The sequence below is a fragment of the Marmota marmota genome, unplaced genomic scaffold (genome assembly GCF_001458135.2).
Source record: "Marmota marmota marmota unplaced genomic scaffold, marMar, whole genome shotgun sequence".
Classification (NCBI taxonomy): domain Eukaryota; kingdom Metazoa; phylum Chordata; class Mammalia; order Rodentia; family Sciuridae; genus Marmota; species Marmota marmota.
In genome coordinates this window covers 3,350,756-3,363,152 of record NW_025999977.1, presented here as the reverse complement: position 1 = coordinate 3,363,152, position 12,397 = coordinate 3,350,756, and the positions used below count along the sequence as shown (strand labels likewise).

The 12,397-nt window shown below is 43.0% G+C and overlaps 1 protein-coding gene and 1 long non-coding RNA gene across 15 annotated transcripts in view; one reads left to right on the top strand and one right to left on the bottom strand.

The window, feature by feature from the left end:
* LOC107137203 overlaps window positions 1-8,897 on the bottom strand; it is a 52,680-nt gene extending 43,783 nt beyond the window's left edge. For 2 of the 14 annotated variants that reach the window (XR_001502826.2, XR_007348026.1), the window contains exons 1-3: window positions 7,874-8,152; window positions 7,363-7,453; window positions 4,643-4,776 (exon numbers count right to left, since the gene is read on the bottom strand). This is a non-coding gene — a long non-coding RNA (uncharacterized LOC107137203). The other 12 variants (XR_007348027.1, XR_007348024.1, XR_007348018.1 and 9 more) reach the window with 12 other exon arrangements.
* A 369-nt stretch (window positions 8,898-9,266) lies between these two features.
* Pcbp1 (poly(rC) binding protein 1) lies at window positions 9,267-10,999 on the top strand. Its single transcript, XM_015479562.2, has one exon. It carries the CDS (start codon window positions 9,546-9,548, stop codon window positions 10,614-10,616), a length of 1,071 nt encoding a protein of 356 aa, XP_015335048.1. The 5' UTR covers window positions 9,267-9,545; the 3' UTR covers window positions 10,617-10,999.
* Window positions 11,000-12,397: the final 1,398 nt, after the last annotated feature.

The following is a 12,397-nucleotide window of genomic DNA, read 5'->3' as shown; positions in this document are numbered from 1 at the left end:
CTGACAAAGCAGGACTTCATCTCTGATGACAAGCACACCCCTTTATACTAGCCTTAATCTCCCCAATTCCAGAATGATGTAGCACTTTATCATGCTAAAGAAACAGCTTTTTTTTTTTTTTGGTTATAAGCAATTTAGGGGCGGGAATAATACCTTATTCACAGATATTTCCCTTGTTATGTGGTCCTTTATATACCAAATATATTTTTGTTTGAAAATTAAATAAATTTATTCATTCAACTCCAATATCCTAGGCACTATTCTAGAATATGAGAACACAGCAATGATCAAAACAATGTCCTGGGCTGGGTGAGTAGCTCAGTGATACATCCCCCAGCTCCACAAAAAAATAAAAAAATAAAAAAAGAATTATCAGGTTAACAAATATATATATTATATAATATACAAAGTGTATATTATATGTACGATACACATAAATATTTTATATATTAAATATAAAAATGTTTTGTGTATAAATTTTTCTCCTAGATACTGGGGATTGAACCAGGGGCATGCTACCTCTGAGAACCATCCCCAGACCTTTTTTTTTTTGCTTCCAGGAATTGAATCCAGAGGTGCTTAACTACTGAGCCATATTCCCAGCTCTTTTTTGTATTTTATTTACAGACAAGGTCTCACTGAGTTGCTCTGAACTCATAATCCTCCTGCCTCAGCCTTCTGAACCACTGGGATTATAGGTGTACGCCACCACACCTGGATATATGGTATTTAAAGTTTTGAAAAAAAAATAAAGCACTAAGAAATAAGTGTAGGCAGAACAGGGATATATGGACTACTTTGAGTACTCTGTCACTGGAGGCTGAAGAGATGAGAAGGCATTAGGAAGAAAAAAAATGTTAAGGAAGAGGGGCCAAGGAGGTAGACAGAGAGCTAAGAGAATGCCATAGAAATTAAGTGAAGCCATAGTGCAAGGAAGGAGCAGCAACCGCTTCTGATAAGAAAGGTAAGAAAGATGACTGAGAAATGACCATTGAATCTACAAGCTGATTTCTAAATTTATTCTTCCCTATTTCACATATACCTTTTTTTTTTGTTGTTGTTTAATCCAGTAAAAATCCCAGCATTATTCAAGGAATACACATAAGGTTTCTGTTTAATGGAGCTAGGACCATGTGGGGAAAAAAAACAAAAACAAAAATCAATGCTCTTAATCTGAACAAAACAGACTTTACAAAGTGAATGATGTTGAACAAACATTTTGTCTAGTTGAAGTAACTGTCTTTCTAAAACAAAGTTCCTGACTATGCCTTGTTGTGCTTAGTTGGTGGGATCAGAGCTTTTTAAACATATTTTTTCTTTTTTTTTTTTTGGACCAGGGATTGAACCCAGGGATGCTTAACCACTGAGCCACATACCCAGCCATTTTTTATTTAGAGACAGAGTCTCGTTGAGTTGCTAAGCGCCTCACTAAGTTGCTGAGGCTGGCTTTGAACTTGTGATTCTCCTGTCTCAGCCTCCAGAGCCGCTGGGATTAGAGGCGTGTGCCACCTCCCAGCATGAAAGGTATTTCTTTTGTTCTGCCATAAAAAGGCACAATTATTCTAGACCCCCTTTCCCTCCTCCCTAACTCAAATATCCTAACCAACTGAATAAGACCATAAATTTACACACACACACACACACACACACACACAGCCTTAAAGCCTTAAAAACAAAACAGAGCACAACAGACCCTAAAGTTGGATGACAAAGATACACTGTACACTGCATCTTTCTTTTTCTTTTTTTGAGATGGGGTATTGCTATGCTGCCCAAATTGGCTTTGAACTTCTGGGCTCAAGCAATCTTCCTGCCTCAACCACACAATTGGCTAGGACTACTGGCTTACACTATCACACTCTGCTGTACCTTCTTTCTTTCTTCTTTTTTTTTTTTTTTTTTTTTTGGTACCAGGGATTGAACATAGGTGAGCTGATGTCCCAGCCCTTTTTTTATTTTTAGTTGTAATTGGACACAACACCTTTATTTCACTTATTTTTTTATTTGGTGCTGAGGATCGAACCCAGGGTCTCATACGTGCCAGGTGAGCGCTCTACCGCTGAGCCACAACCCCAGCCCTATATTTTTCTTTAGAGACAGGGTCTCAATGAATTGCTAAATGCCTCACTAATCTGCTGAGGCTGGCTTTGAACTCGAAATCCTCCTCTCAGTCTCCTGGAGCCACTGGGATTACAGATGTGCCACTGCACCTTCTTTCTTTTACTGTACAATTGATCACCAGTCATTTGCTAATTCAAAGGTTGGGCTTCATTTACATTTTTCTCCTTAGCATTCCTAGATAAAAGTGCAATTTCTGGTGTCTTCATTTTAAAACAGAAGTAATACTCCAAAATAAAGTCTGCAACTTTCTCTGCTATAGCAAGCACAGTAAAGTTAGAATAATCCACACTACTGAAGCAGGAGAACAATAATCACTAAAAATTGGATAATGCAAACATCCGTCATAAATGCCTACAACTTCTCAATGGACTATGCTCTCTCTGATTTTGAACTTTTGTTCCCTCTGCCTATAATACCCTTTCCTACCCTCCCCCTCACATTTGGGACTCTGGATGTCAACTTTTATCTAGACCGCCTTCTCCCATTGCTTCCAAAGCTAAATTAAGGCCCCTCCTCTCTTCTCCCACTGCATTCTCTGCTAACTCATATATTAATACTTAACACATGTCTGTGTTACCTGTCTCTCCATCTAGATAATAAACATCTTGAGGCCAAGGTCAAGATCTCATGCATTTGTATATTCTTAGTGTCTAAGACATATTAAACAATCAATAATGATTTGTTGAATGAATGTATACAAACTTGACCAAGAAAACCTTCAGTAATTTTTTAACATATTTTCCCTGATAAATCAACTGAACTCAGGCTAATATTAAAGTTACTGGCACCCAATCCCATCCCCAGCTGATAGCAGAAGCAAAGAAATTTACTCTACATGGTAATGAACATAGAGGTTTAAAAAAAAAAAAAATGGAAGTGTGTGCTACCCGAAATCAACTCAAGAGGAGTCATCATTTCCACTGCTCTTCTTTGAAGACAGCAGTCTATGCTTCTCAAACCACCAGCTGTGCGCTGGCACACAGGAGGGAAGCAGGGGTGATGAACCTCTAGATTGTTTTGTTCACCTCTTTCCCACCAATACTGCATTTCACTCTTCGCTTTTTACCCATCCTCACTTTCTATACTTTGTATTTGCATTTGGTTTCCATTTTTCCCCTTTTTAAACTTTCCTCTGCCATCTCTTCCACATACTCTATTTCAGGCAGAGATACCATAGAGTATCCAAGGGCATTGCTTTGTCTAATAGGGAGAACTTAGGCCAAGGATGTTGCTGTATCTTTGGGTTACTTCTGCAAACTACACCAATAAACTTCTTATGTTTCTCAGGCAACCAAAGAGTGATCTCCTAACAGCAGAACAAGGAAACCAGCACATGACACCAAATTGTTACTATCTGCAAAGTGGGTAAGATAAGTTTCTAGGCTATAGTAGCCTATAATATAATAGAGAAAAGGCCCTCTCAATTTAATATTATTTTAAATAAAAGAGAGCTCTGAAGGAGGAGAAAAAAATTAAACCATGTTTTTAAAAAACAATGCTACATGTTTATAGAGCAAATTTAAATAGCTATAGTATACTTTGCTGGGACAAGTAGGTTAAAGAAAAGAAATATGGTCCCTACCACCAGGGAATTTGGGAGTCTCATTGAGTAATCACTCTCACTCCTTCACAAACTCATAAATGTAAGCACTAGAGATCAAGAAGAGAAGAAATTATCTTAAAACAAGAGTCAGGAGCCTAAGGTAACTGGAATGGATGTTCTAGGACAGAAAAACAAAGACTGATTTGGGAGGCTTTCTGAATTTAAAGTTATCCAAGTTTCAAAACTGTGACACAGCTGGGCACAGTGGCACACACCAATAATTCCAACAACTCAGGAGACTGAGGCAGGAGGATTTCAAGTTTGAGGCCAGCTGCAGCAATTGAATGAGGCCCTAAACAACTTAGCAAGACCCAGTTTCAAAATAAAAATAAAAAGGAAATGTGGCTAAGTGGTTAAGCACCCTGGGTTTAATCCCCAATACCAAAATAAAAAATAAAATAAAATAAAGTCTATGCCACAGACATCAGAAGTTAAGGAAAGGACAATCTACAAGCAGTAATCAAGAAATCTAACTCATGCTGTATATATATAGGTGACTCTATGACCAGTGTGATTCTGCAATCTGTACAATCAGAAAAATGAGAATTTATACCCCAATTGATTCAAATGTATGAATTGCCAAGATCATTGTAATGTCATGGCAGCTAATTAAAAAAAAAAAAAAATCTAACTCAGGTCCCAATAAGCTGTATAACCTTCAGCAAATTCTTTCACTCTTCTAATCCAAAGATGGCTCATCAGTAAAATTGGTACAATAATAACTTATTGGCAAAGCTGTCTGTGATGCTTATACAAGTAATATAAAATCATTTTTTAAAGTTTTATGTATATAACATGCCAACATAATGTAAGAGGAAGTAAAAATTGTTTCTCTGAATGGAAGATAAATCCTGTGGTTCAACTTCCAAAGTCTAAACCTGGCTCACCTTCCCAGTCATATTAAACCCCTTAACCAACCTGTGGTCATTTGAGTGAGAAGAGTCCTGTGTGAGATTCCAGGGTTGGGGCGGTGACTATTCAATCCATTGTTCCATATCTCAGGAGCTTCATCCATAAAATGGGTAATGTGGAATTCAAAAGTTAATCCAGATCTGAGTAAGGGAGTACAGAATTTTCCAAAAGTGAGTAAAACATTTACACAACCCTACCCACCACCACTCAGAGATAATAAGGTCATTAAATAGTATCACTCCCAGAATAGAATTTAAAAATGGCTTAGTGATCATTTAATTTTTTGTTTTACAGTGGAAAAAACTGAGACCCAGATATATAAATTGTAGAAGTCTCACAGCTAGTCAGTCACAGAATGGGGCTAGGGCATAGAGCCTTGGATTCCAAAATCCAGAGCCCACTTTGACAAATTACAGCATCTCCAGGGCACCTGGAGAGCCTACAGGACACATCACTCTAGGATTTCATCAACAGTAAAATGTAGGCCACTGAAGGTAGGATATAGGATTCTCGGGGAGGTTAAGAGCTAAGGAAGATGAGAAAGGAAATACTTCACTGAGGAGTACAATTAGTCCTAGAGGTACTCAGATAAGAAGAAATCAAGGAAATATTTCAGGCAGAAAAGAATTAAAACAGGCAATCTTGGGGAAAAATTTTTTTTTTTTTACCTGATGGGTAAAAATTTCTTTAGGGAAGATAAAAAAAGTAAATTTGGAGGACCATAATGCATTCAATCAGGATACTCCATGACCATATGCAATTTAGTCCTTTCGTCTCCTGTTTTCTAATATTTTTTGTTGTTGTATTTGGAGAGCGCACCCGGATTTGAACCATTACTAGTATCTTTTTTTTTTTTTTTTTAATTAGGAATTGAATCCAGGGGTGCTTAACCACTTAAGCCACATCCCCAGCCCTTTTATTTTCTGAGTCAGGATATTGCTAAATTGCTTAGTGCCTTAAATTGCTGAGGCTGGCCTTAAATTTGCAATCCTCCTGCCTCAGTCTCCCAAGTGGCTAGGATTATAGGTGTGTACACCATGCCAAGCCATTACTAGTATTTTTAATTCTTTAATCTACTTTGTCTCCCTACAAAGAACTCCAGAGAGACCACATCTACCTTATGGTTAAGTATACCATCTGTGGACTCAGATTGCCTACATTCATATCCATACTTTACTACTTTATCTGAACTTGGACAAACTCCTTCACCTCTCAGTACCTCTGTAAAATGGAAATAATATCACCACCCATTTCATGAGCTTATATGAGGATTAAATGTGTATTCCAGTCACAACCTACTAATGGGTTTTGAATCATTTTAGTTATAACAACCCCTTTTATGTTTGAATATAAATAAATGAACAGAAACTGGAACCAGAATACATTGCATGTAGTAATAAGTAGTGTTTTGCAAAAAAATCTGTTATATAAAATGGGTACAGTGGCACACATCTATCATCCCAGCAACTAGGATGGCTGAAGCAGGATTCCAAGTTCAAAGCCAACCTCAGCAACTTAGTAATTTAGTGAAACCCTGTCTCAAAATTAAAAATAAATAAATAAATAAAAGGTGATGTTGCTCAATGGTAAAGCATCCTCATTTAATTCCCAATTAAAAAAAAAAAAAGAACCGATATGTGATATATGTGTGTACATCTGAATTACAATGTAAAATCGATTTCTTCCAATATTTTACTTTTAATAATGTTAAGAGCCACTGAGTTAAAGCATAGAATAGGCTTAGAACAGGGCCTAGCATACAACTAAGTACTTAGTGCTATTATTATTACTGTAATAATAATAGCACTAAGTACTTAGTTATATCCTAGGTATGTACCTATCAAAGTTATTTACAGAGTTATATAAAACAATATGAAGACTTTTGGAAAATTTGATACACATGTTAATGTAAGTTAAAAGCAAAAATCCCTCTCCATCTATAACAGCCATGTAGTCCTTGTTTAGGCATGTTTTTGTTACCTGGACCCCCTAACCATGTGTTACACTGAGGTGTCCACAGACTATGATTTATCTAACACTATGTCAGGATTTGTCAATATTTGTAGAATAATGGAGGCTTGGTGCCAGAGTAAAATAACTCATTTTTACAGAGCTGGGGATAAGGGGTAGTGAAGAAGGAGTCAAGCACAAGTAGCTGAAGGAAGCAAGTGAGTCTCTCAAAGAATTGTTCATTCCCCTAGAGCCAGGTAACTCAAATGTGCCACTGAGGAGGCCAGACTAAGACACCTGGGCCTTGGAGAAGGTCTGAATCACTTCCATCTCTCTCTCCTTATCCAGTTACCTCACAGAACAGCATTTAAGCCCAGACAGGGCTCAAATGTGTGTGTCACTCACATCAGGAGAAAATGGAAATCCCCAAGGAGATACAAATGGGCTGACTACACAACAAAGGATTACCTAAAGGTAACCTTCAAAGTCAGCACATTAACACGTTAAAAACAATTTAAATTCTAAGCAGATCGGGAGGCTGAGGCAGGAGGATCACAGGTTCAAAACCAGCCTCAGAAATTTAGCGAAGCTGTAAGCAACACTGTTTTAAAATAAAAAAAAATAAAAAGGGTGACGGCTAGGAATGTGGCTCAATGGTTAAGCACCTTTGGTAGCTTTTTTGCTACAAAAAAAAAAAGAAAAAGAAAAAGAAAGAAAGAAAGAAAGAATTTAATTCAAAAACCTTGATTTATAGAAAAACTGGAAAATGTGCTCACCAGTAAAGAAATCAGAAGGTCTGGATTCCATCCCCGACAACGTATGACTTTGAATGGCTCACTTCATTTCTCTGGGCTTAAGTGTCTTCCTCTGCTTAAAAAAGAGAGAGAAAGAGAAGGGGATAACTACCTCGTAGAGCGTGGTAAAAATTAAGATAGTTTGCAATAAAATGCCTACCATAAGATCTGTCCCTTCTAGACCATAAAAGACAATACAAATTATAATAAGCTGTGGGTCACTGACCAACTAACTGCCTGTGAAAATGCCTACAGAGTATGTCTACATATTCGTATTATTTTAAAAATCATATTTTGGTCTTCCCAGCACAACACCCTGTACTAGGAGATCTGGGAAAGCAGTATTTTCCCATCTCATTCCTTAAAGCAGTGGTTTCTAAGTATTTTGGTACAGGGGCGGGGGGACACCTGAAATTTCCCCATGGTACTGCCCATACATTATGAAAATCTAAAAAAAAAAAAAAAAGGCCGAGATGATCGACACCGTGCCTACATTTTACTATTATTCACATTCTCCTTTCAAATTAAAGGAGGGAGGATTAAACTTCTTCCGCCACGTTTCGGACCAGCCTACAGGAGGGATCTTAAGGACTCGCGTCGCAGGGAAGTCCCAGCGAACAGGAGGCGGCGCGTTCTAGAGCTTTCGGGCGACCCCAATTTCTCCTGAGACGAATCCAGGCCACGTGTCGCCATTTTGTGTTCAGGAAACATGGCGACGGGGGGGGGGTGGCGATGGGGAGCGCCACGTTAGCCCACTTTCACTGAGGGACTAAGTATGCTTTGCTCACTTGACATTCTGGAGTCTGGCTTAGCTCAAGGAGGAAAGGGAAGGGGCAGAAATCACAACTCATGTGCCGGCATCTCAGCGACATTTTCTAGCGAGATAAACTAGGCAGAAAAGGCCTCCTAAGATGGCGGGCGTCACCAGGGGCCGCCCGAGAGTGGGGCGCTGCGGCTGCGCTGTGAGAGAAGAGGGCCGAAAAGGGAGAACCGGAGAGGCCGCGCGGGAAATGCCGCAGAAACCTCCAACTCTGGTCGGCACCGCTCGAATTTAAATAAGGCCTCCAGAGACGCACACTATTGTTTCAAGTAGCAGACAAGAGACTGCCACGGTAGAAAGGACCGAATTGCTAGGTTGAGTTTCTGCGGGTTTCAACAGAAAGAAACCAGCAAGATGCAAACAAAGCATTATGTAAATGGACGCCATTCTTTTCATGGCTGTTACGAGCACTTCACAAACACAAAGGCGCGACTCCGCCGGCCCGCGGTAGGGGCTCGGGTTTGGATCTTTCTGCTCACCAGCCACCTCCGTGGGGCCGGGGCAGGAGTGGGGGCTGGCGCAGGGCGCCCGGACGCCGGGGACGAAAGGGCCCCACGTGCCCGCTCGCGCGCGCACCCGCCCCACAGGCCGCACCTCGCCGCCCCTCCCCCCCGGGAAGACGGCGGCTGCCCCTCCCGTCCTCCCCACACCCTCGCGCATGCGGTCTGGCTTACCTCACGCGCACGTTTTAAACCCGCGGCGTCCCAGCTGCCGCCTGCACTGATTGCCAGGGCTGCCCTTGTCACTCTGCGCATAAATCCCTTTGGTATATCAGGAAAATTATATGTGTCTCCCCAAAACAACATTAATATTTTCAGCCACCTGCCAGTGCTGTTGGAGTTAATAAAACACGTGTTCACTGTAAAGCCCTGCCGGACCCACACCTTCCGCCCATCAAATGCATTATTTTCACTACTCCGGTATTGAAAGGATTTTTTTTTTTAAGTACCGCGTGGAGGTTGGCGCAATCTTGTGACCTAAAAAAACGGGTCCTCATTTTTTTCAAGGGGTCCTGCGCAGAAAGCACTTCCGGGGTCAGAGGGTACGCGGGGTTGAAAGCGGGCTTCCCGCCCCGCCCAGACCGCCGAGGCTGCCGCCGGAGTCGCCACCGCCGCGCCCTCGCCCACCCGCCCGCCCGCCGCTCCCGGCCCCGCTCGCCCCCTCCGCCGCCGCCGCCCGCCCCTGCGACGACGCCGCGGCCTCCCGCCCGCTCCTGCTCGCTCCCGCGGCCCTCGCTCGCCTCGCGCCGGCAGTTTTGGGCCTACACCTCCCCTCCCCCCGCCAGCCACCAAAGACTTGACCACGTAACGAGCCCAACTCCCCCGAACGCCGCCCGCCGCTCGCCATGGATGCCGGTGTGACTGAAAGTGGACTAAATGTGACTCTCACCATTCGGCTTCTTATGCACGGAAAGGAAGTAGGAAGCATCATTGGGAAGAAAGGGGAGTCGGTTAAGAGGATCCGCGAGGAGAGTGGCGCGCGGATCAACATCTCGGAGGGGAATTGTCCGGAGAGAATCATCACTCTGACCGGCCCCACCAATGCCATCTTTAAGGCCTTCGCAATGATCATCGACAAGCTGGAGGAAGATATCAACAGCTCCATGACCAACAGCACGGCGGCTAGCAGGCCCCCGGTCACCCTGAGGCTGGTGGTGCCGGCCACCCAGTGCGGCTCCCTGATTGGGAAAGGCGGCTGTAAGATCAAAGAGATCCGCGAGAGTACCGGGGCCCAGGTCCAGGTGGCGGGGGATATGCTGCCCAACTCCACCGAGCGGGCAATCACTATCGCTGGCGTGCCGCAGTCTGTCACCGAGTGTGTCAAGCAGATCTGCCTGGTCATGCTGGAGACGCTCTCCCAGTCTCCGCAAGGGAGAGTCATGACCATTCCGTACCAGCCCATGCCGGCCAGCTCTCCGGTTATCTGCGCTGGCGGCCAAGATCGGTGCAGCGACGCTGCGGGCTACCCTCACGCCACCCATGACCTGGAGGGACCACCTCTAGATGCCTACTCGATTCAAGGACAACACACCATTTCTCCGCTCGATCTGGCCAAGCTGAACCAGGTGGCAAGACAACAGTCTCACTTTGCCATGATGCACGGCGGGACCGGATTCGCCGGAATTGACTCCAGCTCTCCAGAGGTGAAAGGCTATTGGGCAAGTTTGGATGCATCTACTCAAACCACCCATGAACTCACCATTCCAAATAACTTAATTGGCTGCATAATCGGGCGCCAAGGCGCCAACATCAATGAGATCCGCCAGATGTCCGGGGCCCAGATCAAAATTGCCAACCCAGTGGAAGGCTCTTCTGGTAGGCAGGTTACTATCACTGGCTCTGCTGCCAGTATTAGTCTGGCCCAATATCTAATCAATGCCAGGCTTTCCTCTGAGAAGGGCATGGGTTGCAGCTAGAACAGTGTAGGATCACTCATAACCCCCTTCTGCTGTTTTCCCATGATCCAACTGTGTAATTTCTGGTCAGTGATTCCAGGTTTTAAATAATTTGTAAGTGTTCAGTTTCTACACTTTATCATCCGCTAAGAATTTAAAAATCACATTCTCTGTTCAGCTGTTAATGCTGGAATCCATATTTAGTTTTATAAGCTTTTCCCTGTTTTTAGTTTTGTTTTGGGTTTTTTGGCTCATGGATTTTATTTCTGTTTGTCGATAAGAAATGTAAGAGTGGAATGTTAATAAATTTCAGTTTAGTTCTGTAATGTCAAGAATTTAAGAATTAAAAAGGATTGGTTAAAAAATGCTTCATATTTGAAAAAGCTGGGAATTGCTATCTTAAACTCTTTGTTGGTGCTTTTTTTTCTCCCCTTTTAGCATTAGGTGTTTGGAGGGCAGAGGGCCGGCCCGGCTCTTCTCACCTTATCGGTAAGATTCCATTCCCCCTGCCTCAACAAAGGAGCACAGCAGGCTGGGCCTGCTTTGGGTATTTACAGAGATGGAGGGGCTCTTTCCGGAATGACATCCTTCCAACTAAGTTCCAGAGAGTGGCCTCTGCCCATTTCCCTGATAGAAAACATAAGGTTTTCTGAGGTGGAAAAAGTGCCCATTCAGTAGGACCTGATGAATGGAGAGCATCCTCTCCATCTAACCAGCCCCCTCTACCCCCATCCCATATGAAAAACTTAGCCAGGAACAATAAAATATTCTGAGGTGGGAGGAGCCGGGGGTGGAGAAGGGTTGGGGGAGGGGCATGGGTGGGAGGAGGGCAACAGCTGCGTCGTGGTTGTGGGGATAGAGGGGTCTATCAGCTGGACAGCTGGGGGAAGGGGGTCAAAGGAAGAGCTAGGCAGACTGTACCTTGCACGTGGCCTGCATGCACCTGTGGCAAGCCTGTCTGAGGATGTTGTTACACCTGTCAAGTGAGGTGTCCAGAAACAAAAGAGGCCCAGTTCCCAGTTTTTCAGCTGCGTGCAATGTTCAGAGAATCATTGTACCAGGAAGTAATCCTGCCTAAAGGAGGCAAGATTTCTTAAATTCTTATTGGCAAGAATTTTGTACCCATTGATCACAGCCTTAAGGTGATCAGGGTGTTAATACAAATTCCTGGATCCTACCCCAAATAACCAGAGAAATGCATTTTTAAACCTCAAAAGTGTCTGAGTTGAGTATCACTTTCTCTTTGGCAGATGGGGGGAATTCTGTGGTGAAGGCCATGTGTCCCATGTCCACATCAGCTAATGGGGCTAGGATGGACCTAATGAAAGAAAAATTATCAACAAGGCAATGGCAACAAGATAATTAGGTACCAAAGTAGGTAATGCAAACCCTAGGCACTATATGAAATCACTACTAGCAAAGAGAAATTCCTGTGGAAGGGGAGTATTACCCACAATATTTGTTGAAGCTTCTCTATAGGACATGCTTTTCCTGAGGTGTAGGCCTGGTTTTGAGAGTCCCTAGAGGTAATATTGCCATATACTTCACATTCACTGTAGAGGCCGGTCAGGCAGTTGCTGAAAGGAGCTCAAATTAGTTAAGCCTGCTTTCGTAGTTCATTCTGCCACTTGCTGGCTTTGGGAAAATTAATTAAATCTTTACAAAATGAAAATGTTAAAAGTATACAGCTCCTAGGCTTAAGAAAGTAAAAAGAATGTGAGGGAAAGCAAGATGTTGTTTAGCGCAGGCGCAGTGGCTCATGCCTGTAATCCCAACAGCTCAGGAGACTGAGGCAGGAGGAT